Here is a 16,268-nt window from a genome sequence, read left to right on the forward strand (position 1 = left end):
ACCACCTGACCTGCCTCTTGAGAAACCTATATGCAGGTCAGGAAGCAACAGTTAGAACTGGACATGGAACAACAGACTGGTTCCAAATAGGAAAAGGAGTATGTCAAAGCTGTATATTGTCACCCTGCTTATTAAACTTCTATGCAGAGTACATCATGAGAAACGCTGGACTGGAAGAAGCACAAGCTGGAATCAAGATTGCCAGGAGAAATATCAAGAACCTCAGATATGCAAATGGAAACACCCTTATGGCAGAAAGTGAAGAGGAACTCAAAAGCCTCTTGATGAAAGTGAAAGAGGAGAGTGAAAAAGTTGGCTTAAAGCTCAACATTCAGAAAACTAAGATCATGGCATCTGGTCCCATCACTTCATGGGAAATAGATGGGGAAACAGTGGAAACAGTGTCAATTTATTTTGGGGGGCTCCAAAATCACTGCAGATGGTGATTGCAGCCATGAAATAAAAAGATGCTTACTCCTTGGAAGGAAACTTATGACCAACTTAGACAGTATATTCAAAAGCAGAGACATTACTTTGCCAACAAAGGTCCATCTAGTCAAGGCTATGGTTTTTCCTGTGGTCATGTATGGATGTGAGAGTTGGACTGTGAAGAAGGTTGAGTGCCGAAGAATTGATGCTTTTGAACTGTGGTGTTGGAGAAGACCCTTGAGAGTCCCTTGGACTGTAAGGAGATCCAACCAGTCCATTCTAAAGGAGATCAGTCCTGGGATTTCTTTGGAAGGAATGATGCTAAAGCTGAAACTCCAATACTTTGGCCACCTCATGTGAAGAGTTGACTCATTGGAAAAGACTCTGATGCTGGGAGGGATTGGGGGCAGGAGGAGAAGGGGACGACAGAGGATGAGATGGGTAGATGGCATCACCAACTCAATGGACGTGAGTTTGAGTGAACTCCAGGAGTTGGTGATGGACAAGGTGGCCTGGTGTGCTGAGATTCATGGGGTCAAGGAGTCAGACACGACTGAGCGACAGAACTGAACTGAAAGGAACATGTATGTCCAAAAATAGAAAAATGTTAAATATGTAAAAGCAAGATCACACTTTTATTTAATTATAATACTGATGAGTAATCGTGTTTTAAATTTGCTCATTCTATAAAGTCAATTGAAAATGCAATAATTATTTGTTAATATGATATTTTTCAAGCATTATTTTCAAAATCATATGTAGAAAATATATACTAAAAAATTTATCAGCACATGCCCCCCACTGTTCATAGTAGCACTCTTTACAATAGCCAAGACATGGAAGCAACACAAGCATCCATCAACAGATGTCTGGATAAAGAAGATGTGGTATGTGTGCATGCGTGCTCCATCATTTCCGACTCCTTCTGATTCCATGGACTGTAGCCTGTCAGGCTCCTCTGTCTGTGGAATTTTCCAGGCAAGAACAGTGGAGATTGTTGCATTTCTTCCTTCAGGGGATCTTCCCGACCCAGGGATCGAACTCACGTCTCCTGCACTGGCACAGGGATTGTTTGCATTATAGAATTAAGGTTTTGATTTATCTAATTTTGAAATCTTTTTTATTCTTTTAATTCATAAACATTTAGAGCCACTACTTTTATTGTCTAATTAAAGAATATAAAATTAGAATCCGTTGTGCTTTATTATTGTTTCTGACATTAACACCATCATCATGTTATCTCAAACTTGGGCATCTAAATTTTCCTAACTTAATATCTAAGTAGAGTAAGCCTGAAATGTTGATGAAGCTCTAAAGTGTCATAATATTTATTATTATCCTCACTTGAAAGTAAAATAGACATACAAAGGAACACATAAACAAATGTACATGTTACTGAAACTTTCCAAAACATTGTAGGTGTTTTCAACTTGTGTGCTAGAGATGTGACACAAAAAGAAGTAAAAAACACATATTAAAATTTCTAATGCTCATTAAATTGCGATCATTTTCATTTCTGTATTTATGCATCTCAGACAAAAGCACGCAAATATAGATACATGCAGAATAAAAATGTTCTTACTTGTGTATCACTTTATAGTAAGAATGGAAAATTTCCACACTTTTCCTTCTCTAATTAAAATTAGCTTAATTCCCATACCAGTACTTATATCTCGAGTGTTTTGCACTTATCCTCTGGGATATATAACACTCACCCTAATCTCTAAATATTCAATTCAATAGTACAAATATCAAGGGATTTAAAAGTTGAGGACAGTAATATACAGATATTATGGAATAGTGCTTTTTTTTCCCACTGATGTCCTAAACACCTGGACCCAATTGCATTCAGCTATTTGCTATCCAGGAACTAAGGTATTAAAGGACGTATGAACGTGAGATTAAGAGTATGGTATTTGCTGTGGTTGGTTGTGCTAGGATAAAGCAGAGAGAGACTTTGAGTGTACATGAATTCATTATTCTATCCTCAGAAACCCTGGCTTGATTACACCCCACTTTTAAAGGCAGAAGTGCTGTAAAAGACTAAATTTTCTGAAAACGTTTTTGCCCATTTCTCAGCCTGCAACACAGTGTGACTTCCAATAATGATTATGTAGTGATTTTTCATAATTTTCTTTGTAGAGATTCTGCACAGGTTTGTTACATTTATTCTTTTGCATCTTTTTATATCCTTGATGCTACTGTGTATGGTATTTGAATTTTTCTTCAATTTCTAATCAGATAGAAATGCAATGGATTAAAAACATTTTTAACCTTGAAAAAAAAAAAAGCAAATAAGGTCCTTTGATCCTTTCATGGTGGATGTCAGGTATGAATCAACGCCTATAATTAGAAGAAGTGGAGGAAATACAAGAAAATAGTTCTTCATGATCACAGTGGTTGCTTTTCACCTACCTTCCCATTGTTCTCAGGATGAGAATCTAATATACTTGCTTCATTTCTAGAGGCATTTACTTGTGACATTTTAGATAAGAAAATCTATTTGGAGAAACAAACCATCATATTAGGGAAAGAAATGAGGTGTAAAATTGAGAACCGACTAGTGAGCAAGGAGCATTTTTTATAGTTTAGAAATGGGAATAGGCAACATGTAGTATGATAACTGTACTTATAAATAAGTGACCATGTTCTTGTGTTAATATGTTTCCCACAGAATAATATGAGCCCAGTTTCCACAAAACTAAAACTCTAATGTATTGAAATCATTTAAAATTCATTTTTTAAAAAGTCTAATGTAATTATGGTCAGTACTACAATATTTGGTATAAGCTTGAATCATTAACTGAGAATCTGATTCCTCAGCCATAAAGAATCTGCCTTCCAATGCAGGAAGTGTGGATTTGATCCCCTGGTTGGGATCAAAATTTGTCATTTGGAAATATTGGCTCACTGTACTATGCAGATCTTCCAAATGTCAACACACTTAATTTTTATAGCATTAATCTCACATCATATGGACTCTAGAAAATCCCTTTGTACATTAGTAAGAGAATGAAATGGAAAAAAGGCCAAAAATGCCTTAATATTTCTATGAAAATTGTTGTGACTTCACACATCTTTTCCCAAATGGTCTTAAGGTTCTCAGAGCTCCATGGACAATACCTCAATGCATGTTGCATTAGAAACTCCTGAGGTAGAAGGGGAGAAGCAAGGTAGATGATTGATTATCAGTGAACCAAGAAAATAAATTATTGAATTGGGAATTACAGTGGAGAGGTTATATCCAAGATGTTTTTACAAAATTGGCAGTTGTGAGCATTACTTACGTAGTTTCCATTGGCATTATAGATAAGTCATTTTATTTAATAGAGAAAAAGCCTCAATATCAGTAAAGGAAAAATAAATCCATATTCTGAAACAATATAGCTGTTTTGAGATGTATATTGCATGTTTTGTTTTTAAAAGCTAAGCTATAGATTGCATATTTATTTCTTCAATAAATTGGTCTGCATGCTTTTTACAATATGATGTTTACTAAGTGCCATTTTTTAAAAATTCAGTGACTGCCATTTTGCCTGTATATTATCAGTGTAATTCATAAACTGAATTTTAACTTCAATGACTGCCTAGCCTGGAAAATGTCCTGAAAAGCCATTTAATTTCTTATCCATAAGGACAATTACATAGAGAAGGAATGGCAACCCACTCCAGTATGATTGCCTGGGAAATCCCATGGACAGAAGAGTCTGACAGGCTACAGTCCATGGGGTTGCAAGAGAGTTGGACATGACTTAACAATTGAACAAAAAAGGAAGATATAATCATAAACAAGACACTTAACTCTCAAAAGGTTAAGAAAATATCCTACATGAATACATTAAGAGGAAAGTTGTAATGAACCAATATCAATGACTTGGTTCAAACTAACGATAGAGGAGAAAAAACATGGGAGTCACTGGAATATAAATCCAGAATTATCTGTAACTTCTCCCACTGTAGTTGCAAAAAACATAGATCATAGAAAAGACACACTATCACACATGAGTTTCTTCTTTGCTGTTTTTCACGCATCTTTATTCCATCTCATTTCAATTGTCCTGAGTACTTGCGCTTTTCACACCCTGCAAGAGCTTTATGACATTGTCTCGAATCTGTTTTGTCTTTACCCCGTAAACAATGGGGTTGAGAGTTGGGGGAAGAAGAAGATAAAGATAAGCCACAATGATGTGAAGAGAAGAGGGAATACTGTGTCCTCCAAAACGGTGAGTAAAGAAAGTGAAAAATGCTGGAACATAAGTGACAATAATGGCAGATATATGGGCAGTGCAGGTGCTGAAGGCTTTCTGCCGAGCATCTGCTGAGGAGAGACTGACAACCGCCCGAAGGATCATAGTGTACGATACAGATATACAGCAGATATCAAACACTCCAATCAGGAGGGCAACCACCAGACCATAGATGACATTGACCTTGATAGTGGCGCAGGATAACTTCACCACTGACATGTGATCACAATATGTATGGGAGATAATATTGCTTCGGCAGAAGGGCAAACGCTTAACCAAGAATGGAAAAGGAATCATCAGCAATGCACCCCTCAGGAAGGTGACAAGTCCAGCTTTGGCAATGATAGGGTTAGTGAGTATGGTAGCATAGCGCAGTGGGTAGCAAATGGCCACATAGCGGTCCAGAGCCATGAGCATGAGCACTCCAGACTCCACACCTGTGAACCCATGGACAAAGAACATCTGGACTAAACAAGCATTGAAGTTAATTTCCTTGAGATTGAACCAGAAGATGCAGAGTGCATTGGGTAAAGTAGTGGTACAGGTAAAGAGATCAACGAGGGAGAGCATTGCCAGAAAAAAATACATTGGATGATGTAAGGACTCCTCATGATGAATGAGATACACAAGGCCAAGGTTTCCCACAAGGGAGATGATATACATTGTGCAGAGTGGGAGGGAGATCCACACATGTACTCTTTCCAGACCAGGAATTCCATTAAGAATAAAATATTTGGGGGGCACACATGAATTGTTGGAAACCACCATAACTAATTCAATAAAGAGACTCTATTTTTTCCATCAATAAGTTTGTACCCTGGAAGAAGAAACAAAAAATATATATAAATTAATTTAGATTGTCCTTGAGAATGTAGATTTCAGTTTGGCATAAAATTATGTTTATAACAGTACCAACAATTTTGAATAATAGTGATTATGAAAATGCACAGTTTATTGAATAAATAAATATTAAAGAATATTTTAAAGTTTTGTAAACAATATAAATGTAATTTTAGAGCCACAATTGCGAAATTGTAGTTTTTGTTTTGTCAGTAAATAAAAGAAGATACTGAGGTAGAGAAAGATTGAATAATGTTGCTGCTGCTGCTGCTAAGTTGCTTCAGTAGTGTCCAACTTTGTGCGACCCCATAGACAGCAGTCCACCAGGCTCCCCCGTCCCTGGAATTCTCCAGGCAAGAACACTGGAGTGGGTTGTTATTTCCTTCTCCAATGCATGAAAGTGAAAAGTGAAAGTGAAGTCACCCAGTCACTTCCAGCTCTCACTGACCCCATAGACTGCAGCCTACCAGGCTCCTCCATCCATGGGATTGTCCAGGCAAGAGTACTTGAGTGTGTTGCCATTGCCTTCTCCAGAATAATGTTGAATATCAATCAAAACTAGATTCATAACCTCAAGTGTAACTAACATAAAGATAGTTTTCAGACAAGTAATAAATAAGCAATCTATGTCACAATTCATGAGTATCCCTTCTAAATGCATACTAGATATTTCCATCTTAAATTCCCACAGACACTTTAAGTTCTTCATGTCCAAGACTAAATCATTTCAGCCTCTAACCCATGGCAAAATAAGCTCCATTACTGAGTTCTGATTTTTAGATAATGTGTCTAACACACGATCTACCAACATCTTTATGACCTCCTCAGATGTGCCTCTAGCTTATCTTGGATATATATATTTCCTTATAACTCAAAGTATCTTAGTTCTTACTTTGTCCAGGTCATCTCAGCACATATATTATTTGTATTCTATCTTTAGACAGGTGAAAAGTTGTATTTTTAATCCAGAAATAATTTTAATATCAGTCCTTCCTATTACCACTCTTAGCTGTCTTTTAAAGACCACCAGCTATATCCACTCATTTATTTGCATAACCTTTTGTATTTTTCAAAGCAAATACGTTCTATAGATACTTTTGAAGACATTTTAATCCTACTTGGTAATTTTCAAAGTCTCCTTATCAATTTGAATATAGAGCTCAAATTTCTTGGTATATGATTAAATAAAGTTAACATTAGTTTTTATCTTCTCTTTCCCATGTTATTTCTTTCTATTCCTTAAGCACCCAAGAGTATCCTCTTTTGGATGATGTATTATATGATCACAGTATCCCATAACTTAGCATTTCATGCTTAAACTTTGGTGATCACTTGCAAATTTCCACTACAGCATATACCTCTAGCCTATGCTGACTTTGTTCAATTACTTTCCCTTACTTGAAAACCTATCCACCATATAGCTTTCCTGATATATCTTCTTTGAATACTGAGACAGAATGTCACTTGCTTCAAAAAGAACCAGCCATCCCAGAGTCCAGGGTAATTTACTGTCATTAAATTCCCTGACCCAAGGACAGGATCAGGATGTTTAATTTACTTGCCTCATGAGAAACGCTGGCCTGGATGAAGCACAAACTGGAATTAAGATTGCTGGGATAAATATCAATAACCTTAGATATGCAGATATCCTTATGACACAAAGTGAAGAAGAACTAAAGGGCCTGTTAATGAAAGTGAAAGAGGAGAGTGAAAAGATGGCTTAAAGCTCAACATTCAGAAAACTAAGATCATGACATCTGGTCCCATCACTTCATGGCAAATAGATGGGGAAACAGTGGAAACTGGCTGACTATATTTGGGGGGGCTCCAAAATCACTGCGGATGGTGATTGCAGCCATGAAATTAAAAGACTCTTGCTCCTTGGAAGGAAAGTTATGACCAACCTAGAGAGCATATTAAAAAGCAGACACATTACTTTGCCGACAAAGGTCCGTCTAGTCAAGGCTATCGTTTTTCCAATAGTCAGTGAGAGCTGGACTGTGAAGAAGGCTGAGTGCCAAAGAATTGATGCTTTTGAACTGTGATGTTGGAGAAGATTCTTGAGAGTCCCTTGGACTGCAAGGAGATCCAACTAGTCCATCCTAAAGAAGATCAGTCCTGAGCGTTCATTGGAAAGACTGATGCTGAAGCTGAAACTCCAATACTTTGGCCACCTGATGCAAAGAACTGACTCATTTGAAAAGACCCTGATGCTGGGAAAGATTGAAGGCAGGAGAAGAGGAGACAACAGAGGATGAGATGATTGGATGGCATCACTGACTCAATGGGCATGAGTTTGGGTGAACTCTGCGAGTTGGTGATAGACAGGGAGCCCTGGCATGCTGCAGTCCATGGGGTCACAAAGAGTCAGACACGACTGAGCAACTGAACTGAACTGAAACATACTAGTGATTAATTCAAAGTGAAATCTAGGTTTTTCTATCTCAGACTTCACATCTGTTTCACTAAAACAAATCCTTTGCAAAAGCTAACAAGCTGTGGATCAATGATGTATTTTCTCATTTATTTGTTTTTGTGTTTATTGGCTTGTTTTCTCTAGAGGAATATGAGCCTCCGTGTTTCAAACTAGGAATCTCTACGTCTCCTGCTTCTTAAAATTTCTCCTTGCCCAGCATCCCAGTCATCTTCTATGCAAAGAACAAGAGGACTGTGTTGTGGGATGATTGTGGGATGATCCATACTTTCTCTTTCAAAGGTGAAGGTAAATTGGTTACAAATACTATTCAGACTTACCCAGAATCTCTCCCACTTCCTTATTTTTGCCTGTGATTCTAGGGAAGTATTAAGGAAACAGAATAGAGAAAAGTATTGGGAGTACAATGACTAAATTACAGGAAGAGAGATCCACCTCAAAGTGTATTTTTGATCTTGCACTGAGCTTTTTTTCAGTGAAAGAGGCAATGCAGCACACAGTACTACAAAAAGCATTCCACATCGTGTTGTGCTATACAATACCACCTCACTTTCCCTTCTTGATGATAATACATGCATTACCTGATCCAGAAGTCTAAGCCTGCAGGACCTGCTGGAAAGTACAGGGACTAATGTTATTGCTGCTTCTCCTGTTGCCTCATCCTGCACTAGGCAGCCATTTGTTGAAAATAGTATGCAGTACCCATTGCTGCCTCTGGCTGTTTATAATGGAAAAAAGGCATATTCAGATTATTGTTTGACCTCAGCGCCCATCCCCTGAAAATCAGAATGAATCATGTACTGCTTAGGACCTAATAAGGCATGATTTTCAGTTTTTAAAAATCCTTTATGCTGTTTCTCTAGAGATGGCCCATGACAGCGATTTTTAGGAATTTAGATTCTGAGACATAGACTAAAATTCTGGCAGGCATATGAAGAATCCTTTCCATGATCCTTTGCAGAGGAATGTGAAGAAAAAGTTGCATCCAGAAAAGAAAGTTCTAGGTTCTCTGAGATAGTTTCAGTTTTTGTTACTCTTATTCTAAACGTTTTTCTTGAAGTATCAAATTTACTTTTTTAGTGATACACAATGCTATCATTGACACTGAATATTTCAAGTGTATGGAACTTAAATTAAACACTTCCATTTGTTAAATTTTTTAGAAATTTCATTAAGCATCCACCAAGTGCTAGGCAATGAACCCTTCAGCATTTAGCATAAGGGTCTTCTATGCCTCCTCTGGCTATTTTAGGTTTACCTTGTGCATAAACAGCCAATTTGCATACCAACTCATATTCATCTATGTCTACAGAAACAAGAAGCAGCAGTACTATTTACCTATTTAAATATATTTGCTTATTTATTATTTAAATTCATCTTTGAATTTAATTAGATTCCTTAGGACTGGAAAAGGTCAGTTTTCATTCCAATCCCAAAGAAAGGCAATGCCAAAAAATGCTCAAACTACCACTCAATTGCACTCATCTCACACACTAATAAAGTAATGCTCAAAATACTCCAAGCCAGGCTTCAGCAATATGTGATCCGTGAACTTCCAGATGTTCAAATTGGTTTTAAAAAAGGCAGAGGAACCAGAGATCAAATTGCCAACATCCGCTGGATCATGGAAAAAGCAAGAGAATTCCAGAAAAACATCTATTTCTGCTTTATTGACTATGCCAAAGCTTTTGACTCTGTGGATCACAATAAACTGTGGAAAATTCTAAAACAGATGGGAATACCATACCACCTAACCAGCCTCTTGAGAAATCTGTATGCAGGTCAGGAAGCAACAGTTAAAACTGGACATGGAACTACAGACTGGTTCCAAATAGGAAAAGGAGTACGTCAAGGCTGTATATTGTCACCTTGCTTATTTAACTTATATGCAGAGTATATCATGAGAAATGCTGGGCTGAAAGAAGCACATCTGGAATCAAGATTGCTGGGAGAAATATCAATAACCTCAGATATGCAGATGACACCACCCTTATGGCAGAAAGTGAAGAGGAGCTAAAAAGCCTCTTGCTGAAAGTGAAAGAGGAGAGTGAAAAAGTTGTCTTAAAGCTCAACATTCAGAAAACAAAGATCAATGCATCCGGTCCCATCACTTCAAGGGAAATAAATGGGGAAACAGTGGAAACAGTGTCAGACTTTATTTTTTGGGGCCCCAAAATCACTGCAGATGGTGACTGCAGCCATGAAATTAAAAGACACTTACTCCTTGGAAGAAAAGTTATGACCAACTTAGATAGCATATTCAAAAGCAGAGACATTACTTTGCCAACAAAGGTCCATCTAGTCAAGGCTATGGTTTTTCCAGTGGTCATGTATGGATGTGAGTTGGACTGTGAAGAAGGCTGAGCACCGAAGAATTGATGCTCTCGAACTGTAATGTGGGAGAAGACTCTTGAGAGTCCCTTGGACTGCAAGGAGATCCAACCAGTCCATTCTGAAGGAGATCAGCCCTGGGATTTCTTTGGAAGGAATGATGCTGAAGCTGAAACTCCAGTACTTTGGCCACCTCATGCGAAGATTTGACTCATTGGAAAAGACTCTGATGCTGGGAGGGATTGGGGGCAGGAGGGAAGGGGACGACAGAGGATGAGATGGTTGGATGGCATCACCGACTCGATGGACGTGAGTCTGAGTGAACTCCGGGAGTTGCTGTTGGACAGGGAGGCCTGGCGTGCTGCAGTTCATGGGGTCGCAAAGAGTCGGACATGACTGAGCAACTGAACTGAACTGAACTAAACTGAATGCAATGATAACCACTCTATCTAGCCAAGTTCCAATATGTTTAAAATTTGCCAAAAGATACAGAATTTTGTGCTCTCTATACTAAATGCTGATGAAATACAACTCTTTGCTTTCTTCAAAACAGATTCTTTACTTGAAAGTCACCGTGTACACCTCTGGTGGATTCATGTTGATGTATGGCAAAACCAATACAGTATTATAAAGTAAAAAAAAAAAAAAAAAGAAAGAAATAAAGAAAGTCACCATTCTTTCTCTCTGCTACCCTCACATTTTACCCCCTTTTTCAAGATGATGGTAACCTGCAGACCTGTACCAGAAGTTCTTTTATGTTTATCATATACCTTTACTGACCTGTGTGCTGTTTGAATACATGGGTCAAATCTACTCCCTCTTTTACCCGTGAATGAAGATAGCACCTGGATTTTAAAAAATAAGCAAATTGAAATCGGATTGGATGACTGCAAGTTGTATGACTGAACTGAAGAAAGGAAAGGCGATGGGGAAGCTTGAGCTAGTGACTTCAAGGGAAAGCCATGTACCTATTTATCTTTCCTGATATAAGTCATCTTAGAGTTATTAGTGTCTAATTCTCTGTCTCTGCCATTATGCCATAGTTTATAGATGTGAATTTTTTTAAAAAAGGATTCTCTCCACTCTAAAGGTTTTGAGAGAGTCTAGTCTTTCTCCTACCCACAAAAGAGCACACATTCCTTGTAGTACTATCTCTCCTTTGAAGGTGGATTATGTTCTTCCTAAGTTTTCCCTGACCAAGAAATAACCAAATAACCTGCTCTGTAAGGCAAAGCCCTCTATGCCTGTGATGACACAGTAGAATGAAACAAGACAATGTTTTGTCATAAGCCTAGAATCTGAAAGGCATTACCTTACCCACACGGTAGATCCAGACTAAAAGGAATGTGAAAGGTGCTCATGCCAAGGAGAGGGCTCAGGAGTGTACATGATGGTAGCACCCTGGTTTCACCTTAATGACCACAGATCTGAAATGCTTAGTCTAGCAGACTTCCCACGGGAAACAGGTGTAATCTCACATCCTTAGGACTCCCAAGTCTCAATGTGAAACAGGGCTTAAATCCCTAAAGATCATAGAACCCTAAGGGAGGGCATGATACAAAGTTTCAGATATTTGGAAAAAATAAACCCCAACGAGCTGGTTCCAGAATGAGAGAAGTCCAGAAAGTAATTCCTATGGTACAAATATCCAGCGTTTAGGATGACAAGTTGGAAATTCTTACCTAAGGCAATTACAAATAAATCAAAATATATATGTGTGTGATTTTATAATGTGCTTAGTTGTTTTTATTCTGAATTCTAAAACATTATACTCAATTTAAAAAGAGAAAAATGCAGCAATAAAAACATTTTTAAATAGTACATACTATCAACAGTAAGAAAATGCATGCTATTAGGATTTTGTGTCTCTTTACTTTCATGTATATGTAATTTTAAAAATATATCAGGATCACAGGTGTTTTTCATTGATCACTTCAATTTATATATACTCACAACAGAATATTTTTCTGCTATGAGAAATAAAGAAATCTGGTCACTTGTGACAAGATGGATGAATCTTGAAGGAATTATGCTAGATGAGATTAGTTAGCTACAGAAAGATAATTACTCTTTGGTATCACTTATATGTGACATCGGAAAAAGCCAGATTCATGAAAACTGATAGTAGAATGGTGGTTACCAGAGTTTGAGGTATGGGGGATTTGGGTTAATGTTGCTTAAGAGTATGAACGTGGAACAAATAGATAAATAAATCCTGGAGTTTTAGTAATACATGTCATATATTTTCAACTTATACAATGCCTTATGCCACTTAGAGCTCAGAGAAACAAGTTTTTAAAGGACAAGTAAATTTTCAGTGACTTACACACTAATTTAAATAAGTTAACTCAAGTCAATTTCTTTAATTATTTATATGAGATTATCCCAGTCAGTTCATTTCAGTCTCTCAGTCATGTCCAACTCTTTGTGACCCCATGGACTCCATCATGCCAGGCTTCCCTGTCCATCACCAGCTCCCCAAGCTTGCTCAAATTCATGTCCATCGAATTGGTAATGCCATCCAACTATCTTAACCTCTATTGTCCCCTTCTCCTACTTCTTCTATCCCAGTCAAGAAAATGGAAATGAAGATGTGGTTATGAGTTAAAATAAAGGGTGTTCAAGACAAAAGTTTTAACTTTTGTTTCTTATGATTATCTTGATTATGTTGTTTGATATAATTTGTATAAAAGTACATATATTTGCACTAAATTTAACACACTTCTGAGAGAAAAAATAAGTAAGCCATAGACAGCATAGGAGGCAAGGAAGAAAATGTTTCACAGTTTAGGGAGACGGGTGAATACAATCAAGACATATTGTTTTAAATATGTGTTTTATTAAAACATAAGAAGTGTGCAAAAAAAGAGCATACACCATAAGTGTACAGCTTCATGAAAATTCACCAAGTCCTTGTAATTACCATTTAGGTCAAGAGCTAAAGCCTTGACAGCACCTCAGAATCACCCTCTCATATCCTATCCAATCATTACCTATACCCTTGTTCTCTAAGTTAAATATCATCTTGATTTCTAACACCACAAATGAATTTTGCCTGCTGGTGAATTTTATAAAAATAAAATCATAAATATGTATGATTTTGTTTCTTTCACTTGATATTTTGTTTGAACAGACCACAGTTATTTATTTATTCAGCTGGATGTTAATGGACATAGCTTCTAGGTATTGAATATGCACCTTACACCTTTTATAAGTTTTCTAGTGAATATACGTATGCATTGCTGGATACACAGCTGACAGACTTAGTCAAGAAAACATCAGATACGGATTGGAAAATAAGAATAAACTCCAAATGGTGTTGGAAGAATGATGAGGTAAATAAAAGCATAGGCATTGATGAATACACCTTGCATTTGCCAGGGACTTAAATTTTTTAAATGTTTAGGTCCAATTCTTATGATCCAACACAGTAACTCAAAGTTTTGTGGATTGTCATTCAGGAGCAAAATGTCAGTCTATGAAATTAGATAAATTGAACTTTGAAGTCTCCTGTGAATAAAAGAGGCTTTAGAGAACATGAAATTTTAGAAGAAAGGGCCTTTGCTTACATGCACATAGTGGTATCCTTTTAAGAGAAGTTTAAAGATAAAAATCACAACAAATATTTCCCATGACCAGATATTTGCTTTCATTTTGAGAACTGCCCATTGATTAAAAAATGGCATCCCCATTGACCTCGGGCTGACTAAGAGAACTTCTCAGAAGACTCTAATTAGATGTTATGAGAAGGATTGTCCTCTCCTTTAAGCAAGAACCTAGTGATACATGTTCGTATCTGCTTGGTTTTTATCCCATACACAATAGGATTCATTGTAGGAGGCGTGAGTAGATAGAGATTAGCCATAATAATATGTATGTGTGGAGGAATGGAGCGTCCCCCAAAACGATGTGTAAAGAAGGTGAAGAAGGCTGGGACATAGGTAATGACGATGGCAAAGATGTGTGCAGTGCAGGTGCTGAAGGCCTTCTGCCGAGCCTCTGCTGAGGACAGGCTGACCACTGCCCGGAGGATCATGGTGTAGGAGACTGTGATGCACAGGATGTCAAAACCCCCAATCAGGAGGGCAACCATCAAACCATAGATGGCATTGACCTTAACATTGCCACAGGATATCTTGGCCACAGACATGTGGTTGCAGTAGGTATGTAGTATGACATTGCCCCTGCAGTATGGCAGGCGTTTGGTGAGGAAAGTGAAAGGGATAACAAGCATTACACCTCTAAGAAAAGTAAGGAGCCCAGCCTTGGCAATGACCGAATTAGTGAGAATAGTAGCATAGCGCAAGGGGTAGCAGATGGCCACATAGCGGTCCAGGGCCATGAGCATGAGCACCCCAGACTCCATCCCTGTGAAGGTGTGCACAAAGAACATCTGGGCCAGGCAGGCTTTAAAATCAATCTCCTTGAGATTGAACCACAATATGCAGAGAGTGTTCGGAAGAGTGCTGGTGCACATGAGAACATCTGTGAAGGAAAGAAGGGCTAGGAAGATGTACATTGGTCTGTGTAAGGCTTCTTCAGAGTAGATGAGATACATAAGGCCAAAGTTCCCTGTGATTGCAATGCTATACATGGTACACAGAGGGAAGGAGACCCACAGATGCACTTCTTCCAATCCAGGGATGCCATTTAGGATGAATGAGATTGGAGTGAGGCTAGTGCCATTCAGAAAAAACATACTAGCTGTTGGAAGTTCATGGTACACCGGTTATATAATTGCTCTGTAGGCAGAAAAAGTAAGATCAGAAATGAGTGGACAAGTAAGATTTCCTTTATCATAGTTGATAATTTGTGTTTTTTTGTAGATCAATCACATGTACATTCTCTTATGTTGAATATGTGATGTTACATTCTCATTATGTGACATTACACTCTGATCCTTCCTCAGTGATCAATGCAAAGAAATAGGGGAAAACAATAGAATGGAAAAGACTAGAGATCTCTTTAAGAAAAGTAGAGACACCAAGGGACTATTTCATGCAAAGATGGGCACAATAAAGGGCAGAAATGGTAGGGACCTAACAGAAGCAGAAGATATTAAGAACAGGTGGCAATACACTGAAGAGCTATACAGAAAACATCTTCATGACCCAGATAATCATGATGGTGTGATTCACCATCACCTAGAGTCAGACATCCTGGAATGCGAAGTCAAGTGGGCCTTAGGAAGCATAACTATGAACAAAGCTAGTGGAGGTGATGGAATTCCAGTTGAGCTATTTCAAATCCTAAAAGATGATGCCATAAAAGGGCCAGCAAATTTAGAATACTCAGCAGTGACCACAGGGCTGGAAAAGGTCAGTTTTCATTTCAATGTCAAAGAAAGACAATGCTAAAGAATGCTCAGACTACCACTGAATTGCACTCATCGCACACACTAGTAAAGTAATGCTCAACATTCTCCAAGCCAGGCTACAACTGTACATGAACTGTTAACTTCCAGATGTTCAAGCTGGATTTAGAAAAGGCAGAGGCACCACAGATCAAATTACCAACATCCATTGGATCCTTGAAAAAACAAGAGAGTTCCAGAAAAACCTCTGCTTTATTGACGACGCCAGAGCCTTTGACTGTGTGGATCACAAAAAACCGTGGAAAATTCTTAAAAAGAGGGGAATACCAGACAACCTGACCTGCCTCCTGAGAAATCTGTATGCAGGTCAAGAAGTAACAGTTAGAACTGGGCATGGAATAACAGACTGGTTCCAAATCGGAAAAGGAGTACATCAAGGCTGCATATTGTCACCCTGCTTATTTAACTTATATGCAGAGTACATCATGCAAAATGCCAGGCTGGATGAAGTACACACTAGAATCAAGATTTTTGGGAGAAATATCAATAATCTCAGATATGCAGATGACACCACCCTTATGGCAGAAGATGAAGAACTAAAGAGTCTCTCAAAGAAAGTGAAAGAGGAGAGTCAAAAAGTTGGCTTAAAACTCAACATTCAGAAAACTAAGAT

The 16,268-nt window shown here is 38.0% G+C and overlaps 2 protein-coding genes across 2 annotated transcripts; both read right to left on the reverse strand.

Annotated features, from left to right (window-relative positions):
• Positions 4,479–5,444, reverse strand: LOC102168750 (olfactory receptor 52N5). The gene has a single exon (XM_005689797.2). The coding sequence runs from the start codon at positions 5,442–5,444 to the stop codon at positions 4,479–4,481; it is 966 nt and encodes a 321-aa protein (XP_005689854.2).
• On the reverse strand, positions 14,015–14,980 carry LOC102184357 (olfactory receptor 52N1). Its single transcript, XM_005689781.2, has one exon. The coding sequence runs from the start codon at positions 14,978–14,980 to the stop codon at positions 14,015–14,017; it is 966 nt and encodes a 321-aa protein (XP_005689838.2).

The sequence above is a fragment of the Capra hircus genome, chromosome 15 (genome assembly GCF_001704415.2).
Source record: "Capra hircus breed San Clemente chromosome 15, ASM170441v1, whole genome shotgun sequence".
In the NCBI taxonomy this organism is placed as follows: Eukaryota; Metazoa; Chordata; class Mammalia; order Artiodactyla; family Bovidae; genus Capra; species Capra hircus.

What these genes read in the sequence shown, in the direction of transcription:
- LOC102168750 (XM_005689797.2), bottom strand. Translation starts at nt 5,444, where the DNA reads ATGGTGGTTTCCAACAATTCATGTGTGCCCCCCAAATATTTTATTCTT.
- LOC102184357 (XM_005689781.2), bottom strand. Translation starts at nt 14,980, where the DNA reads ATGTTTTTTCTGAATGGCACTAGCCTCACTCCAATCTCATTCATCCTA.